This window comes from Camponotus floridanus, unplaced genomic scaffold (genome assembly GCF_003227725.1).
Source record: "Camponotus floridanus strain SB8 unplaced genomic scaffold, Cflo_v7.5 scaffold156, whole genome shotgun sequence".
NCBI lineage: Eukaryota > Metazoa > Arthropoda > Insecta > Hymenoptera > Formicidae > Camponotus > Camponotus floridanus.
In genome coordinates, this window is record NW_020229277.1 from 115,530 (window position 1) to 137,015 (window position 21,486).

The following is a 21,486-nucleotide window of genomic DNA, read 5'->3' on the forward strand; positions in this document are numbered from 1 at the left end:
TTCGGACTACTTCGAATCACTTTTCGTTTCACCTCGCTCACAGACCAGCATTGCTACAAGGATAAGATTTAATCGAGAGGCATTCTTGATTATTTAAGTGTCGATTAATACTAGAAACATTCATATTTTTATTTCAATTCCTAAGACTCACAAAAGTTGTATATGCTATTTTCCGGAGCAATAATTTGGAGCAATAATTGTAAATCCTATCTAGATTTATATTGGATAAAAGTAGCATGTTAATTTGACATCCATAAGTGCAGCAACTATCTTATAATAGTGTTAATAAATAATTGTAAGAAAATAGCCATGCGGTTAATTACTATCGGTTAATCTACTATCTTGGATGCTTCCGATAAACATCTTAATTAGTCTTTTAACTGCAGCACGCGAGAGAACTGTTTTAAAATTATAGGATTAACAAGAGATAGAAATAACATACAAATTATATATATTTTGCCAAATTTTTAGTTTAAATTAATTAATTTAAAAATAGATTTATAAAAATATTATAGATAATGTTATAGAACTAAAGTTAATTTATTATTTATTTATAATTTTATTATAAAGATTACTACTGCGATTTTTGTTTAAATATATATCAAAAAATGGATTCGCATAACAATTTTTGAAACAAATAAAAATTATTATTATTATTATTATTTTATACCTATTATTTCTATATATTATGAAATTTATATCACATGCATATTATTATTGATTATGAAATATATACGTAATAAAATATAAATCACAATCAAGTAAAAAATATTAGATAAATTAAAGAATAATGAGGTAAAATAAAAATAATAAATATCTTGAAAAAAATAAAATTCGATTTGTTGAAAATAACCAATGAAACAAGACACGCTCTGACAATTGCCTGGTAAGCGAAAATAAAACTTTGTAGAACGAATTTGAAGATATTTATCGAAGACTTTTTGGACTGCATAATGGCGTCGGCTATTTGACGTGGCGCATGGCCAAAAATTTTTCGAAATTGGTGACTACTGTCATATGTATTACTTAGGGTTGAAAAATAATGCGTTATTTGTAATGTTGTTTTCGTTACGTTATTTTTTTTCGATAATGGTATGGTAAACAAATTTTATTTCTAACGAGAAAAATAAACTATAAAGTTACACTTTTCGATAATGAGTGACGAATTTAATCTTTATTGTTATTTCTTCGAATCTATTCGATACATTTTTCATGCAGAGAAACATATTGATCACATTTTGTGTTGAAATGCGGCATTATATATAAACTTTTTGTACCTCGTTTCTCTCTATTTAAAAAAAATATGTAGTTAGATAATTTAGTGATTACTCAAGAGTTCGAGATTGTGAAAATGAGTGTATTGTTTTAGGATTTAAAAATTTTTCAAGATTAAATATATGTAAAAAATACATAAAAATGTGATTTTAATCATATTTACAAATCTATTGAAGGAAAAACAAATAAAAACATTTTCGTTCTTTTTGTATTTATATTTACAGCATTTAAATCTTGATATTTTGCATTCTTTTAAGATTGTAATCAAAATTGTATTATTTTTATATATATTTTTTATATATATTTATATATTTTAATTTAAAATAGTGTATGTAAATTCTAATTTCTTAAACATGTAAATTTTGAGAGTATTTAAATTTTGAATGTTTTATTTTGTATTAATATTAAATAACATTATTGAAATTGTAACGATTCATTACTATTTAATAACAATAACGAATTACTCTATAGAAAAAAAAGAAAGGTAATAAATTATTTTTATAAAATAATTCTTTCCCGATCCTCTGGTATTACCTATGAACTTTTACACATTAATGTGAAAATAAAATGTACATGTATAATGTCAAAATGTCAAAGAGTATGCTGATAAATGAGAGAGTAAGAGAATAATGGAAACAATATACGTATAAATAGGTCAGTTCAGTAACTGAATCTGATAATAATTAAATTTCTATTTCTTTGACTATTAATTCACATGATTTTTAAACCATCATTTGTCAATTTTGTAACAAGCAAGTAATTTCGTGAGAGTGGCTTTGCATTATTTTTAGAAGCATACAGAGTATGAATTATTTCGAAAGATTTCGTTTGTGCTAGAGTTCATTGATACCAGAGATCTTGGCAACTGGAAACGATAGTGTGGGTGTGTACATGTGTATGTCTATGTATTTACAAGCATCTATTTAATTTTAAACTAAACATAATGCATCACATGCTTAAGTCGCAATTCATCTCATTTGTCATATTCATATATTTCCACAAAAATATTGCACATTAGCATAAAAGGTGCGTAACTTTTTGTACACATTTTTTTACAGCAAAAATTCGAACGATATCGCTTTCAGCTTTCAGCAGCAGTCTAAATCGTTCTCACGGTTTTAATGACACATGCGTTTACAGTAAGCGATATTTTTACCTTATGAACCCCACTTTATTGCTTCGCCGGGTCATTTTACCTACCGTAAAATCGAAAGAGGAAGTCTACGTGCTCCGAATGTCTACGTGCGCGTAGTCGAAAGTCTTAAGCTTTTTAGTTAGATACCGAGCGTAGGTCGACTAAATATAGCGCTATTTCTATTTTCAACCAGCGCAGCGTTTGTACACGCGTCCTACAAGTTAGCAGATATATTCGCAATAACTACGTCTGGTATTTCGGAAACTGACACGGATATTAACGACTGTAATCGTCATCGTGCGCCAATTTGACCATGCACATAGTGCAACCTAGATTATTCGCCAATCATAATTGTGAAGGAGAGTGTCACCAAGGTAATGATCAACCTTGCGAAAAGACACAAATTTCGCCGACTTTCTTCAGAATAATAATTTAAGGATGTAACTTGTGTGTGTGAGGATTTTCACAAAAATGTGTTTATTGTTAGTTTACGTTTTTAATACATTCATAAATATTCAAAAGTTAAAATTGCATCTTTTATGTACTTTTATCTTTACGATTTTTCAAAATCCTAACACGATACGCTAATAAATATTATGTTTTAAGAACGTACATATATAAATTTGTGTGCAAAACATGTGCGAAATATCAACGATAGATTTTATTTGAGCGAAATGTTTTTTTTTTGTCTGACTCATAACTACAAAACAAATGTTAGTTCAAAATATAATTTAAGAATAATTTATTGTGTTTCGAGAGTTTGCGAAAATTTGCCATACTTTATTTCTATTTGCATGCACAATATATTTAATTAATTGTAAGAATAAATTAAGAATATACAGCTAATATTGAATCACTAATTTGATAGAAATATGTCAAAAATATTGAAACGAAAAAAATGAGTCATTCGCGAATAATGTGTAATTGATACATATTTTTCTAATTGAAATATGAATATTATGTATTGAATCGCGATTGCGACGTGCTTATTTCGCGATTTAAAATATAACACCGAAATTTCGATCTCGGTCACGTAAGGAAACAAAAAAAGAAGATTTCGTGCAGACCCGCTGAAAAATTTAGTGCTAGGATCATCCGCTCGATCATACGTTAGCGGTTCACTGGATCCAGGACCTCGGATGCTGCATCCAAAAATAAGATCTCTGCCGAATTGATGATCAAAAATAACCGTGTTCCGAATGAATGTCGCTGACAGAATCGTCTGCAGCGACTTGTCGGTCAGCAATTATTATTGGAGCTCACCCTCATCTATTGACCCGATGACATCATCGGCGTCATGTTGTAAACGCAAACTCTACGTGCCGTTAAATAAATTTCGTAATGATTTAACTGTAATGCAAATGAAATTCGCTCGTTGCATTTGAGATCGAGCATTTCACATAGATTTATAAAACTTGATATTTTGCACACTATTAAATTCTTTCCTATTAAATTCTTGTATTAAAGATCATCTTTTCATTAATTCTTTTTCTTAAATAAAACTGGAAGTCTACAATTAAAACAAATAAATTTTTCTCCAAAAAGATTGTATTAAAGTTATTGGAAATTATATTTTGATTAATATAAATTTTGTTTTTAACTTTTTATTTGGTAAATAATGTTAAAATAAAGCTTTAAAATGTATTATTGTAAATTAAATTTATTATTAAAATATTATTTCAATAACACAAACAATAAAATTAAAGTTTTTTTTTCGTCAATTTGAAGTTTCTGGGTCTTTATTGACGTCATATTGAATTATGATACGAGAAATTATATGAGTTTTATTTTTGCGAAATATATCGAAAATAAATAAATAATAAATAAATTTTTCTGCATGCGACAACCATTCTCTTGTGTCATATAAATTAGTAGAATAAAATACATCTCACAATTCTTTTTTTCATGAATTAATAAATAGTTATAAATCTTGATCAATCACTGTACGGTTTATTTTCACTGAAAACGTAAAACACATGTATGCATTTTATTAATTCAAATACCGAATTTGAATAATCGCATTTGAAAAAAATGTATCTCGATGTATTTTGGCAAGAAAAAATTTATATAATTTCTCGTTTCTGACGTCGTAATTCAATATGGCTGCAGTGAGGACACAGGAACTTTAATAATTCACCTAATGTTAAAATTAGCATTCTTTGATTTTATCAATATCAATCGTAAACGACAAACCATAAAGCATAAACAAAACTGTATGATCCAAATTTCAGCATCATAAATAAATAACTAAAAATTATAATTATGCTTATTATTATCTTTATACTAATAAAATTCTCAAATTGCGCAATATTTTGTAATCATTGAAAATACGAAAACATGATTATATAAATTATAAAATACAAAAGAATATCAAGACTTCTAATAATTTTAAGGATAAATTCTTTGATTATATTAATCTTGTACATGTATTTCACAATTTATAGAAAAAACACACTTATAATTTATAAACAAAACTTTTGATTCTTAATTTTCTATTCTTTTCAACTCTCGAAAATAATTGATATGTAAAAAAATAGAGGTAAAGGAAAATTTACTGTAAATTTTAAAAAAATTTGGATCAATAAAATTAAGATCACACTTATTTTGAGAAGAACAATTGTTACAATGTAAATTACCGGCCAATTCAAGAATTTTTAATACGATCCGATGAGTGTACGCAATTTCGATGACCGATTGATCTCATATGCACGGAGACATTAATTGAATTTTGCTGCGAGCAAATTTTATTCTGTATTCCAAAAATTGCACTTTTTTTTACTCGCTTTTTCTCGTCGGTAAAACACTTGATGCAATTGATCGTGAGCAAAGAATTCGATCGAGATTAGCAGAATAAAATCGCGAGGGTGGTAAGAGACAAGAACAATTTCCACGTTGGATCGAGTCGTGGACCACGGGAGACTGGCCCCGGCGCTGGATCATCGATTCAGGATGGGCGTCGCGACGCTCTCTCTTCCTCTTCTCTCTCTCTTTCTTTCTCTTTCTTTCTCTCTCTTGCTACCCGCATTTATATTTAACTTTGGCATCACTCGACATTCGACTTAGCCATGTATTCGTCTTTTACCCCTCGTCCTCCAACGAAATCGTTCTCTTCCCTTCTCTTTCAACGTGCGTTTTTTTTTTACTTTTTTCGCCCCGTGTCGAGGAACGTGGACGGGTTCGCGAGGTACCACCGCTATTATCACCGATGACCCAACAGCCATCGCTCATCGATTATTTTGGTCGTTCATTACGAAAATGCGTTCAATAACATACGATTTAATAATAATCGAACGCCTTTACGGACATAGTGTCACGGGGCGACGACCGAATCACGTATATTCTTTCGTCGCGAAGTAGCAAAAGTGTGTCAGTTTCAAGATGCGATATTTCGATTTGTAAATTAAATGAAAATATGACGAGAAAAATCACGGACATGAGAGTATTACATTCTTGTCTCTCTTAATTTAGTTTATTTAATACTTATTGCTGTAATTTTCTGTAAAAATATTCTAATTGAGTTAAGTAATTTTGGTAATATTTTTTTATATTTATTTTCCTGATATTTATATTTTTTTTATTATCTTTAATACTATTATATTTTTAATCATGGCTTAAAATAAATTAAATGAATAAAAATGCTAATGTCTCACTTTTTCAATCTAATTTAATAAAAAAATAAAGTTGAAAATTTAATTTTTCTTATATCAAATATATAAATATAAGTAATTCTTGGATATTAATTACTTGAGACATATCAACCCGATAACAATAAGATTAAAAAAATTTTAATTGAAATACTTTGCAAGATAAAAAATAAATCAAAATTATAAAATAAATCATAATTTCAAATAACTAACTGATTTTTTAAACATTTATAATTAAGTAATTTTTATATAATTAAATAAATATAATTAAGTAATTTCTTTTTCAATTTCTTAAAACATTTTAACTTTTTAATTTCAACTTTTTTTGAAAATATATATTTTTTTAATTAAAATTTTTTTCTTTTCAAAATAAATTTTTTCAATCATTTAGGTTTATTATATTTGCTAAGCCAATGAATCTACGTTTATTTGAGGAGCGTGTTGTTAATCGCGTATTTTGATCATATGTCCTAATCGCATACTCTAATCCCATGCCCTAATCGCGTGCTCTAATTGAATGTGTCAGCGTTTCTGATTACGAGATATATTGCACGTAAAAAAATATAAAATATTCAAAATGTTATCGTAATATATATACTCGTAACGATATCTTATGTATCTTGCTATGCTTTTGGCTAGTATTAGCCACCTATTTTGCGCCTAGCCTATATCTATTCTTTCCAGTTGAACCTATGTTACTTGTTGGCTCGGTCCCTAACTAGAAACGATGTTGATGATCGCGATTTTACGGTTATCTATTAGACGTTTATTTGAATATAATTTTATTTAGCTGAGATAAAACCAAGTTATTAATTAAAATTAATTGAATAAAATACTTTTACTATATAATTTATAATAAAATAAAATTAATTCAACATTTATATTATTTATTATCATATTACAGATGATGCAATTGTTTAATTTTATGTAATTTGGTTTTATATCAGTAAAACAAAGTTAAAAACAATCAAATCTACAATCAAATTTTGTAATATAGATAAATTATAAAAAATTAGCATAAGATCGACGCGTATTTTAATAATAAATCATCATATAAAAGATTAAACTATTAACATTTTCTAAATTAAATAATCATTTCGATAAATTGAATAAAAATCTATAAATTGAAAAAAATGTTTTCTACGATTTTCCTTCTTTAATTTGTACTTTAAAATATTTCTTATGATATTTCCTTTTCTAACTTGTGATATTTCCTTTTCTACTTTAATTTACTTTTGCAATCGATGCACTGTATATAAAGGATTTGTTAAAAGTTATTTAACTTAATCTGTTTTAATTTATCCATTTTATCTACAATCTAAATCTTTATCTACAATATAAATCCATTGTCTTAAAATTAATTATATTTTTTCATCTATCACTGATACGTAACAAAATGATGTTATTGATTTTGAAGCTGTTATTTGTAACACATATAAATGTAAAATCCAAATTATAACAGCGCTCAAAATATAATTAATATTTCGAAAAATTATTATTATACATGCCGAATTTCACCGATGCGTAAAATGATAAGCAAATATATAAATACGGAATAATTTTATTGTATTTATTAAATTCTAAAAAAACTTCTTTAAACAGAAACTTGTAGAAGATTATATAAAATTTTTTTCTCTGTGAATCTTTCCCTGTTATAACAATGTCATGTATAATAATTAATATACAAATAATAATATTCACCTTAGGGTTGTTCCGGTGTAGGTATCTCAGACTTTCTCCTCCTCTCAGGTTGTCAGGATCATCAGGATCTGTTGGCTCACATGCGCGACACTTAAAACGGCACTCCCGCACTTATACGCACGATACTTTGAACGGTACTCCCGAATTTCATCATAATCAAAAATCCCGTTCCACGTAAGAATACTTCATGTCAATAAATCGGAAATTTAACGATGATTTCAAATTAAGGCGAAATCGATTGTCGCGAATGGGATTCATTTCCGAACTCTTATCCGAATTCTTATCCGCGTATATTCGCGTTTCAGGATAATTCGAATTCGATTAGGCGATTTCAGATAAGACATTAGATTTTAGATGAAACGATTAATTAGTTCAACGATTGAGAAACATTTTGCACGGTACTTCCGACCGCGGAATGAATACGCACTTGCTGTATTTTACAAGAAAGCAATAGAAAAAATATCGATATATACATTATATATAGAAAAATATTAGAAAAATTTTAAAAATTGGATAAAATATATTTGATTCTAAGCATTAGAGAAATAATTGTTATCTGTAAAAATCGATAATTCAAGGATCGTAACAAAATTTATCATTTTTATTCCTGTCGCTTCGATTCTTTCTTGCAATACTGAATTATCGCGCTTTGATAAAGATTATTGTCACAATATAGTTTTAATACGGCTTATCAAAAGTTCAATAATCGTTAATTATAATAATCACGGCGAATTGTGATTTAATATTAGTCGCGATCGCATTTGGAAAAAGAATTCGATAATATATGGAGCGTTTTGCAACACTACTTTACTCCTCGTGTGTCGCTGTACGAATGATAATAAGGCCACGACATAAACGATAGCGCGTTACTACGTTTACGGCCGCCAAGGTCGGTCATTGTGTTATTATCTATATCGAGTTATTTTACGTACTTATATCGAGTTATTTTACTTTAACGTATACGTACATGGAATATATAAAGTGTAGAGAAATATTTTAAATTATAAATTAATTATTTATATTAAATGATTAATGTATCGCAAAACCATTATGCTAATAACTCAATCTTACTCAAACTGATCCAATTGTTTTATTGAGTGTTCTCAATCTGAATTACATTTAGATCGTTGAAATGTCGAACAAAGTATGTAAAATAATTTGACAACTATAATTGACAATAATACGATATAATATAATACGACAATATAATACGACAATAATACAATATAATAGGCAATAATACGATGACCGTTTTTGGCGGCTGTACGATAAAATATTGAATAAAATATTGATTCTAACAGTACAGATAGAAAAATGATTATTGTTTGCAAGAATCGTAATAAAATGATAATTTATAATTTTGATTTCTATTATGTATTTCGATAGTTAAAATAAATAAATTATTCGAAAACGTGCTTCAAGATCTGTCATCGGGATATATGTAGTTACATATTATTTATGAAAGTTAATTATTCATTAATTCAATTAATAATAATATCAAATTATTTCTCGATACATCGCGATCGAATTTAGAAGAAGAATTTGAACGAAGCAATCACTACTCGCACCACTACCTTTCTGCTTGAGTGTCGCCGCATGAATGATAACAAGGTCGAATCATGTCAAATTATCAAACATCAGAGTCTCATATACTACAAAAACCGATGACAAATTAATGATAACAGTATTCAGTGTGTCAAACGTTTATATACACATATATGTATATGTATATATTCTCTTATAATTTATTTTTTATTTTTATTTCTTTTAATATAAATTTCATAATTTGTAAAAATAATATAAATATATAGATATATTAAAAAGATAAAAAGATATATTTAAAAACATAATATTTTTAAAATATATAAAATATCATATAAAACTTCTGTATATAAAATATTTTTTCGTATATTGTATGATTTTGATGAAATATTCGATCGAAATTAAATATATCGAATTAACTAGTAAGATATGTTTCAACCTATAAACTTATGAAAAAAACAATATATCTCTTAATGAAAAATACATATATCTCTTATTTTTAACTATTCTATAACATATCAAAATTCTATAACACTACAAAACTCATTTAAATATCCAAAATCGATAAGAATTTCGACTCTTTCTTTATAAATAATACACAATATTCAATCAATGCATCGATTGATACATAAATATGTAAATTATATTTATCACTTATATTTTCCTAGATTAAATTAATAAATTTTTATTCTATTTATATTCTATGAATGTTTGTATTCTATAAATAAACATCCATACAAATAATCGAATCGCCTCCAATATGCGATCGAGCAGCAAATATAATTGCTGCTTTTAAATTAATTATAATTAATAAAATAGATGTATTGTAGATGTATATTTATTAATTCCTGATAAATTATAATTGCTTTCGTTGCCGAATTGCACCTTACATGTTAAGTCTAGCTTAAAACTAAATTTGTACTACTTACCATTAATTAATTTATTTTTAATTTTACGTCTATAGAGTTTATTTATCTGTTACCAAAGTGTGCAAAATTTTGCTTTATTTCTGCCGCCAATTTGACATCAAATTATGTTAGGAAATTCTGCTGGCTGATTACAAGTCTGTGAATATAATTGATGCCAAATTGCTTGTAACTTTTAAATAAATCTGTTGCCAATCTGCTGATATATTAAGCGCATTTTGTATATTGGGATATGATATGCATTATAAGTATATAATTTAATATGTAATTAACATATAATTATAATAAATCTAAAATTATAATAAATGCATATATATTTGATATGAATAGAATATATAATTTTATTAATAAACGTATTTGTGTGTAAGAAATACACAGTATGAATATTGTGAATAAGATTAAACATTTAACGCAAAAGTAACATTGGATAATCGTTTGAAATACATTGTGCACTTTTATCTTCTATTTCGAGTTAAGAATTAATTGAATAATGTTTTAATTTTTGGAGGGAATGGACCATCTCCAATAGGCCTATTATCATTCCAAATTTGACCAGGAATACATTTAGCCAAATATCTCATGCATACTAAATCACGACAGCATTGTTCGGTAAGTAGGCACTATAATTATAACAATTTATTATATAACAAAAGTTCATTATATGAAAAAGGAATTGTATAAAAATGCATATTGACTATGATATTATAATTATAAATGGATAATGATTTTTAAAAATGTGTGTATATGTATATGTTTAATGTAGTACAATTTTTATATATAAAAAATTAAGCGTTAATACAATTGCTTTTAATTATACTTACTTTTCCAAGCCAAGGTATACATATAGGCTCAGGATTCGTAGTTGTAGAAGTAACTACAACGTTGATAGAAGTCATAGCGATTAAAGCAAATACCAGGCACTTGTTCATTTTAATATAAAAATAAACTGTAACATTAAAAAGTAAAATAATAATACTAAATATATCAGATTAATAATAATAAAAATGTAAAGTAATTAACAATATAATTAAAAGAAGAACGTGCAATAAGTTTTACTAGATTTAGAACTAATGTTAGATAATATAATACATGTAAGTATAAAAGATACGTCTGCGTTTGGTTCGTATTGAAGAAATATATTTAACTATAATTTTCTAAGGTACTCTCGTAAATTTATAAGACAATCACAATAATCTTATCTGAGGAATTTAAACCGAGGATTGATAAAGTATTCTATTTAAAGATTTATTTTAGTTTACATCTCTGATTTCTCTCTATTTGCTTATACAAGATGTTTCAAAATTAAACAATTAAATTTTTGTCAGTATGTTCTATAGATAGAAACAAGAAAGAAATGCGATATATAAACATTACTCCGAAACTTTATTATTAAAAATTAAAAAGATATAATAAGAATATTAGAAAAGATATAGAAATTATCTAATATTCTAACTGCATTTTATATTCAAAAGCAAAAATAGTATCATATGAAAATTAATTTGTTGCAAGGAAAATTAAACAAATTTTTATTTTTTAAATATAATAATGCTTAATATAACAGTTGTTTCTTGTTTCTAGGGAAGAACATAATATAGCAAAGTTTAGAATTTTCTCAACTTTGGAATATCTTATATATGTATATACATTTAATATCAGTTATATCTCGAAAATTATGTGTGTCTGTTTGTATGTGTAAATCTGTGATATGATTAATATTATCTGATTAATATTTTCTGCGCAATATTTTAAAAGTATAAAATAAAAAAAGAAATATCGAATTAAGAATTAATAATAATATCAAAATTATATTTATAAAAGTAAAAGAAAGAAGAGCACACATAAAAAAAGAAAAAATAAAACCTAGATAAGTAAAATTTACAAAAAAATATGATATAGTATAAAGGTTTTATATAAATTAAATAAAAAAATATAAATTAGAACTTTAAAAGAGAATAAAAGAGAGAGAAGGAAAGAGGAAGAAGAGAAGAAGAGTGGGAAAGTTGAGAAATGCTTTTATTTCTAGTTGCCAGGTATTGATAATAAAGAAGAGTATTTTGTACCTGTGAACACAACAAATCAAAATTCTAAATACTTTATTAATCCGCAAGATTTTATTCCACTGAAAACGGAGACAGAGAATAAAGTTTTACAAATCTTTGGAATTCGGTATCGAACCTCAATCGTGTATAAATTACCTGTAAAAAATGTATTAAACAGAATGAGATATGTAGTAACTTTTTTTTCTTTAGATACGTATATATCAGATGATTTTATAATATTATAATCATTTCTACAATGATTTAAAAATGGTGTTAATCACGATCTTCCAAATTACACTCTCGCTATAAAACGAATAAAAAGGATATCTCAAATAGTAATAATGCTGTTCACATATTTACTACATAACTGACAGTTTCTATGTACAATTCAAGAAAATGTGAAAAATGTATAATACGCATAGGATATTTAGCAGGCATCCAAATGCACTTTTATATGCAAATACAGCTGTAGTAAATACAATAAAATTTGCAATTTTTTTATATTCGTAATTATAATAGGAACTATGTTTAAAGAAACTATGAAATTTTAAATACGAAATACGTTTATTAATAAAATTATGAAAATGCGCGTTTTTTTTGTAATAAAATCGACTTTTTTTTTAGTTTAAATAGCTTACTATCACTGAAGCATGTAATTAACTTCTCATTGCGACTTATCGACTTCCATTGTAAATTACGGTCGGCACAGTGTATCGTGATCGAACGACATATATATTTATAAATATATTATAACAGAACATTATACAAAACAACAAGCGTTTCGGCAGCGGCCGCTATTGACTCGATTTCTCTCTTGTAATGTATACATTGATAACAATATATATATAACACAAGTTAACGTCATTTTAAATTTAGCTAATTAACTAACGATTATCTTACATTGCCATATCGTGACCTGATTTACGAGCACGATAGTAAAAAATTGGCTAGTTTGGTAGGTAAAAAGGTACGAATATTTATTGTACATCGTTCATCGATTGACTTTCTTGTGCGTTTTCGTTTCCCACCTGCGTAGAATGAGGTAGTTCAGCTTTCGTAGCCAACTCTAACGTGTACATCCATCTAAAAATCACACAAATATTTCATGTATATATAAACTAAATTATATATAAATTAAATTATACAAATTATATTTAATTGTTACACGCACTTTTCTTTGTCCTCCTGGGAGGATGCTTGAAGATAATAATATTTTCTAGAATGATGCATCTTGAACGCTCTTATCCGATCTTTCATGTTTAAGGGATCCTCATCGGGAAGTTTTGTACCTTCGGTAACCATGAAACCTGGCATAGGCGTCGCTGTCATGGCCATGCTCTCCGATTCCGATTTGAACGAATACAAAACGAAATCGACGTGTAATGCGAACCATCGTTTTGTCCATGGTTTACTGGCCTGTGTTTTCAACAATAGGTATCCGGATAATACTGATGGCGCGCACGCTGATACCTGCAGCAAACTTGGCACCGGTCCAGACGGTGAAGATGGCGATTTAGTGAGTGGTTGAGTGAGCGCGGCATGGCATAATCTGCACACTCTCATATTCTTATTGTCTTCAAATAATAATTTCTGATTTGAGCATTTACTACAAACCACCTGAAAAAAAATAAAATTAATTAATTCACAGATCTTTAATTATTATTATAAAAATTAAATAATTTATAGTGAAAAATTAATCGTATTGTGCAATACTTACTATTCCACAAGCCCGGCAATTGTGCTTTCGCTTCATCACAGAAAAAATAACTTCGCAAACCATGCACCTAGTTACATCATCAGCTTTAACTAGAGAAGTCTTAACGTTACCAGTTTTCAGACTGGCTTTACGTCTCATAATCTCTTGCATTGTTTGAAATAATGCGTCCAACCACGCTGCTTTTTCCGCGGCGGCATGTGTATACAATTCAACGCTTTTATTTTCGTCTCTTATGTAAAAAGTATTTGCTGTTTCTAGATTATCTCCTTCAACTACTTGTAAATTTTCCACCATAAACTTGGCTCTTAGCCGGTACATAGGACCGGGTATCAGTCTTATTGAACAGAGTAATAATAAATCACTAAACTAAAAAAAGATATAAACAATTTAATAAATCAAAGAGAAAAAAAACGAGGAAGAACGACTTCATGATCAGTATATTATATGCGCATAAATTAATCTTTACCAAAAATAGATGTCTCTCCTGATGATCGCCACTACGCGCCGAAATTTTCACTATACGTCCTTCTTTTACTAGTTCGCGAGTCGCACTGACTAGATCAGTTGCATCATATATGCTTTCTTGGATTTCTAAGAGTTTCTTAAATTTATCGATTTTCTTCATTGCTTCGTTCGTATGATTCGCTGCAGTGGATACCAATTCTAGAGCTTCTAAAATTTAATATTATAATTTATTATTATTAATTAATTATTATTTTCTAATTAATATAATTATAATTCTTCTATATTTGTATAGAATATGCAATTACAAAAAACAAATTTACTCACTTTGTGTATCTTCATAATCCGGATTGTCTTCAGTGAGATTTCGTAAATAATCCTTAAGAAGCAGCTCGTATCGTGGTAACCTCTGTATCGGACTCAACATATGATGGGCTAGTGACAATTTAGCACATTCATCGAGTTTTTGAATTTCATTAATAATTGCAGCAAATTTGGGCACTTTATTTTGCAATGTGTTTATCAGATTCATGGCATAATCAAAATTCTTTACATATTCTGTATACATCTTGAGAAATGGCGCAAAATTTTTCATTATATCACCGATTTTCGGATTTGAATTCCAACATTGCATTCTCTCCTCGAGTTGTGGTAATAAAAATTCGTTGTGAAATTTATAAATGGATTTAATATTTGAAAACATGTGTTGAACAGTTTCTGGAGGGAACATTGGATGTGCTCTGTTTTCTTGATCAACTCTGAATTGAAACACTTGGTCAATTAAATGCAGAACGTTCACGTAATTTTTTTCAGTAGCCAATAACTCGTGCGCCACATGCAACGCCTTCTTCCGCTTCGAATCAGGAGAACCTTTCTTTATGAATAATTTAGGCTCAGATATCGATTCATCCGTATGGTCCGTTACTATGGTAGAGTCTGTCTCTGAAGATCTTATTTCTTCTGATTCTTCTTCACTTTCGGATTCACTTACTGCATATGTATCTAATGTATATTGATGAGATCTCCTCTCTGAAGCTACATACCTGTAAGAGAGAGATTACTCTTTTAAAAACACACGCTTTAAAATTCTCCAAATCAAAGATATATAAATTATATTGTCTCTTTTGTGTCAAAAGCTATACCCAAAACTATGCTCTCACCTGCTACTTCTATACTCTAGAACGCTATGTGACATTTTAATATAGGACGTTTCGGTTGAAGTTTCTTCATGCCTCGTGATATCGATGCATTCAGCGGGCGTGGAAGCGGACATGACGAACGGCTGAAATCGCGGAAAGCCGCCGAAACTGGCGATCCTATGGAAGGAATGTCTGACGTATTGTTGCTCCTCGACACCTGTTGCGGTCTCCGAATCTTGCGAGTTTCCATTTTCGCTGGTTGTGCTCTGTTGTTCTGACAAATGTGGCGTCTTGGAATGTTCCTCCTCCTGTTGCAGTTCCTCCTTATCCTCCGTAATATCCAGATCAGTGTAAAACGTGCTGGTGGGTGAGGTGTTTTTCAAACCAAACATTTTGAATCCTTCGATCATCCGATTACTTCCGTCTCCAGGTTCCGGAAATAGGCGTGTCATCCAGGATGAAATGTCCCTCAACTGACTTCGTTGCATTCTATAATCATCACGTTGCTAATTGTAGTCAATTATCGCATACTTTGCACGAAGGGATAATTGGAGCATAAAGAACAAGTTATGGCGAGTGCACATGGGGCATATCATAAACATAAAAATTAAATAATACACTATAATAATTGCATTAATTACAAATATATAGTTTAATTCTAGACGTCATTCTAATATAAGATTACAAGCTTTTCAAGCAATTTGCATTTCAGCTTCTATGACAACAAATACAAAACATCAAGAAATATTGATCACGCGTGTTATTATTCCTTTGAACTTTGACTCATAAACTCGCTTGATATAAAATTGCATATTTCTCCTAATGACAACAAAAACACGTCATTAATTCATGCACATCGACGCATAAAGTTATGGATATATCATCTTAAATTTCGTATGACCTTTTCTCGATTGCCGGATATCTTTATTTAACGGATCTATGATTCTATCATCAAAAATGAGAGAGAAAGAGAGAGAGCTATTTCCATCATCGATATAGCGGTTCCGGAATAATACAAACAACTCGATAGATTTCTCTCGAGAGACTATTTAAAAACGTACGTTCCTCTTACGTGGGCCCATTACGCTAAAATTAACGTGTCGGCCCTAGCGTGCGAGCGAGAACGCTTGCGTCACGTCGGCATCATTAATTGACATTCGGCGCGCTTCGAACAGAACGAACGCACGCACACACACACGCATCGTTGTACGTATACGCAACACGATAATTCTATCTGATGCGTGTTTTTATTTCAAAGGCGTCAAATTTCTTCATTTTTGCGCGAAGATGAAATTCTTATAAATTAATTCTCATAAATTAATTTATAATAATTCTTATAAATTAATTTATAAGAATTATTTTATAAGAATTATAAATTAATTTATAATAATTCTTATAAATTAATTTATAATTCTTATAAATTATAAAACTATAATATAAATTATAAGAATTATAAATTAATTTATAATGATTCTTATAAATTAATAATTCTGATATTCGTTCCTTACATCAAAAGAGAAGTTAATTTAAACAGCACGCGAAATATATATATATATATATATATATATATATATATATATATATCGAGAAAATGTAAGCAAGGAATAAATAGATGTATGATGTCAACGTATAATTGTGATATGCAAATTTTATTTTTTTTTTTGAAACACTATTCCATGAATCTTTAATAAATAGATTAAAAGAAAATGTAAATTAAATGAAATTATGGGAATTAAATTTTGTTACGCCTCAAGTTGGAAATTAATTATTCCAAATTTAAAATAGATTACGCACGCATTTTTACTGGATTGCACTTTTTTAATCGATAAATTTTCAGAAATTAATGTTTTTGAACACTAAGTTTTATTCATTAATGAATATTGAAGGGCTGTTATTCATATCAAAGCAACTTTAGATAGTAGAGCGAATGTATAATTATTTTCAAATTAACAAGGTATATTCATATTTTAAAACGACTACGACTTTGCTTCTAGTCGTAACTTGAAGTGTGTATGCGTAGCGACTTATCTAAATTTATTTATAACAGCATAGAACTTAACGCGCAAATCGTCTCCGATAGAATAGGAGAACTGTAAAAATTTTTAAGCAATGTATTAAAATTGTCATAATTATAAATTTTAATTTAAAATGATATATTTAAAATATTTAAAATGGAGTATATTTAAATGTAATATATAATTTAAATTGGAGTATATTTAAATATTCACTTTTAATAAGAAGTAAAATAATTAAAGTAGCAATCGTTTATTATCTTTTGTCTATTTCAAAAAATTAAAAAATTTAATGCAAAAACAAATCCATTCGAGAGACGTCAAGTTTCAAATATATTTTACAAATTATGTTTTATTTCCTAATCAATCAAAAATTAAGTTCTCTCAATTGTAAAATCTGATGGTTATATATAATTAATCTGACTAATTTTCCCGCTAATATGAATCATAAAACGTATTGAAATTCTATTTTGCAGTCTACAGGTCAATTTATAGAATCGTTGGCAAGCGGGCATCTTAGAAAAAATAAACAAATGGATGAATTAAAATCAGATATTTGATACAAAAATGTAATATATCAGAGATCCATTCAATATAATATATATCTATCCTTTTAAAGTGAAATTCCTCTCATACAAATTTAAAATTTTGAGTTCAATATTGAATTTATCTCATTTTAAATATAGCAAGTATGAGTAAGAAAATATAAACAGACCTATAATAATATTAAAGAAGAAATCAGACGTCAAGAGAGAAATGTCATTCTCTCCGAAACTAAACTCTATACATATTTACATATGATAACCGGTTATGAAATCAGTAGGCAGGCAAACCAAACAGCATATATATTACTCATTAGTTGCAATAATGACAATAATTATGAGAATGAAGGTGATCGATGAACAACCTTGTCGCCTTTGATTCGCGTCTCCGTCAACTTGACATACAGACATATGACATGTAAAATATCAAAGGAATCGGCCGACCCTCGGCGAGGGAGATCAAAGGGCGGCACTTACGTACCTCGTCATAGGGTACTACGCCCTTCGTTTCGTCGATGCGATCGCACTCTCCTCCTCGTGTACGCGGAAGCGAGACGCAGAACCTACGTCGCGCTTGACGTTTCGCGCGAGAAAAAGCGGAAATGAGGAGGTTCCTGGCTGGGAAGGAGGAGGACGGCGAGGTCGCTCGCTCGAAAAGAATTGCCATCGTTACCTCTTGCCCCGGGACGATCGCTTATGATGCAGCTGAACAGCAACAGGCGGATCGACTCGGCGGGCATAATGATCTTGAGCTGGAGCGAGACGGAGCGAGGCGAAGCGAGGACGATAATCTCTCCCCAGGCTCGGAGCTCGCGACAAAATCACCGGCACTCAATGGCCGCGCTGCCGAGCGAACGGTTCGTCGCCGCGCATCGCATCGCGACACCGGGTATATCCTGTCCAGATCCGAGAACGACCTCGGGCGAATCGCGCGAGATTGTCAAAGCGCGAGGAAAAATGACACTTCCTCGGACGTCGTTTAGATCACTCGCGACGACGTAAACTGCGTGTGCAGTGTAGTACTAACGATCAGATACAATCATCCGGCTGACGGATACGCGTCGATATTCGGTTCGGCCGCTGACGCGATCCCAACGACGCGGGACACGCGACTGGAAGGCTCGTCGCGGTTAGAATTATGTCGGAAAGTGGGAGGCCTTTCTGTTTGACTCTCGCGATCAGGTTGATACAGTATCATCGGTATATAAGGTAGAGATTCTACTAGACTGATTATCGGTATCGGTGAAGCAGCGCGAAATATTTTTGGATCATTCCATTCCATTGGATCGTTCAGGAGACCCCGGAACAGGACGTCTTTGAATTTGTAAGTATGAATATTTTATTTAAGAAATATTTATATAATTTATGTAAGAAATATTTATGTAATTTAACAATTTAATAATTTTATTGATGAGAAATATTTATAACTTTTAACTATAATGTACGAGTATGTATTTTCATACTATTGACGACAGCCGTAGCTTGAAGGTTAGCCTAAAATAATTGCTTATCTCGTATTTATTAAATCTCTCTCGTAATACCTCTTATTTATTAAATTAATTTATTAATATCTTATTTGTTAAATATTTTTATATTTATAATGAAAAAATATATGTTAAATACAACTTGAATTTATACATTCTTGAGATAGCAATATAAAATATTTAATAATATATAGAAATGCTGTTTCCTAAGTCAATGTAAAAATTTAATTGCATTCGTGGATTTTTTTGCAATATCTCGTCTAGTTAGTGATTGAACTCAAACATTTTGGCAGATATTTATGTCGAGAATTATGTCGGAAAGTGGGAGGCTTTCCTGTTCGACTCTCGCGATCAGATTGATACAGTATCATCGGTATATAAGGTAGAGATTCTACTAGACTGATTATCGGTATCGGTGAAGCAGCGCGAAATATTTTTGGATCATTCCATTCCATTGGATCGTTCAGGAGACCCCGGAACAGGACGTCTTTGAATTCGTAAGCATGAATATTTTATTTAAGAAATATTTATATAATTTATGTAAGAAATATTTATGTAATTTAACAATTTAATAATTTTATTGATGAGAAATATTTATAACTTTTAACTATAATGTACGAGTATGTATTTTCATACTATTGAAGACAGCCGTAGCTCGAAGGTTAGCCTAAAATAATTGCTTATCTCGTATTTATTAAATCTCTCTCGTAATACCTCTTATTTATTAAATTAATTTATTAATATCTTATTTGTTAAATATTTTTATATTTATAATGAAAAAATATATGTTAAATACAACTTGAATTTATACATTCTTGAGATAGCAATATAAAATATTTAATAATATATAGAAATGCTGTTTCCTAAGTCAATGTAAAAATTTAATTGCACTCGTGGATTTTTTTGCAATATCTCGTCTAGTTAGTGATTGAACTCAAACATTTTAGCAGATATTTATGTGAAAATGATAAACGGATAAAAAAATCGAATCTTCTTTTAATATTATATGTTTTTTTGTGAAAAAATCGAAAAATTGAAAAATATATATTTCGCGTTTTTATCGCTATCTATACAATTTGAAAACTTTGAGAATTTCATGTACAATTATTTTGCAATCAATAGTATATATGTATATCCATTATACGTACATGCAATATGTACATTGGAAAAACAAGTAGACAATTAAATAATTTATCCTCGAAAAAGTAATTAAAACATTACAATATTGTTGGGAGAACGCATCATTCAATTTGCATTGATTTGACGAAGTACGCCAGACTTCAATCTTATCTTACCTTTTAAAAATATATACACAGTTGTTTAAAAATTATTTTCATTATTTTAAATTTTTATACTTTAATTTAGTACATTGTAAAAAAATATAAATCGATAAAGCTAAAATTCTGTTTGAACTTGTCAAATCCCATCACATCTTTAGAAATGATTCAAAGTTTCAAATTTTATATTGATTATTTGTTGCAATTTTATCTGCAACAAATTTGCTAATTATTAAAAAAACTTTTATAACAAATAGAGATTTTAACAAAATTATATTAATGAATTTTAAAGTATTAAATTATAATTCTAGTAAAAGAAATTTTGCTAAGCAGTGTGGAATATTTCTTTTCGGTTATTAACGGATTAAGAATGAATATTCGAAATATGTGAATTTCTCGCTTGTGTTCAAAAACAAGTAATAGATGCAGTCTAATTACTCGGCGTTGTCCAAGCGTTAGGTAACGTGTGTCCTGAAGATATATTGCGTAATTAAATGAGATATAAGGCAGTGATGAGGACTGATAGTTATCATTTGTTTTAATAGTAGGTAGTTAAATTATGCCACTGTTTTAATTGAATTGCAATTGCGT

General features: G+C 28.9%; 2 protein-coding genes across 3 annotated transcripts; both read right to left on the minus strand.

The window, feature by feature from the left end:
* Nucleotides 1-10,574: 10,574 nt before the first annotated feature.
* On the minus strand, nt 10,575-11,169 carry LOC105254151. Its single transcript, XM_025406815.1, has 2 exons — nt 11,045-11,169; nt 10,575-10,843 (listed from the first exon to the last, which is right to left on the minus strand). Exons 1-2 carry the CDS (start codon nt 11,150-11,152, stop codon nt 10,703-10,705), a joined length of 249 nt encoding a protein of 82 aa, XP_025262600.1. The 5' UTR covers nt 11,153-11,169; the 3' UTR covers nt 10,575-10,702.
* A 1,130-nt stretch (nt 11,170-12,299) lies between these two features.
* LOC105254152 (FYVE, RhoGEF and PH domain-containing protein 1) lies at nt 12,300-19,246 on the minus strand. Of its 2 annotated transcripts, none has more exons than XM_011262656.3 (7): nt 18,808-19,246; nt 15,602-16,069; nt 14,769-15,484; nt 14,446-14,651; nt 13,980-14,345; nt 13,434-13,879; nt 12,300-13,345 (listed from the first exon to the last, which is right to left on the minus strand). In XM_011262656.3, the coding sequence occupies exons 2-7, from the start codon at nt 16,066-16,068 to the stop codon at nt 13,240-13,242; spliced, it is 2,307 nt and encodes a 768-aa protein (XP_011260958.1). In that variant the 5' UTR covers nt 16,069; nt 18,808-19,246; the 3' UTR covers nt 12,300-13,239. The 2 variants fall into 2 exon arrangements, with proteins under 2 accessions (XP_011260958.1, XP_011260957.1); XM_011262655.3 differs by lacking the exon at nt 18,808-19,246 and adding an exon at nt 18,616-18,795.
* Between the last annotated feature and the right edge of the window lie 2,240 nt (nt 19,247-21,486).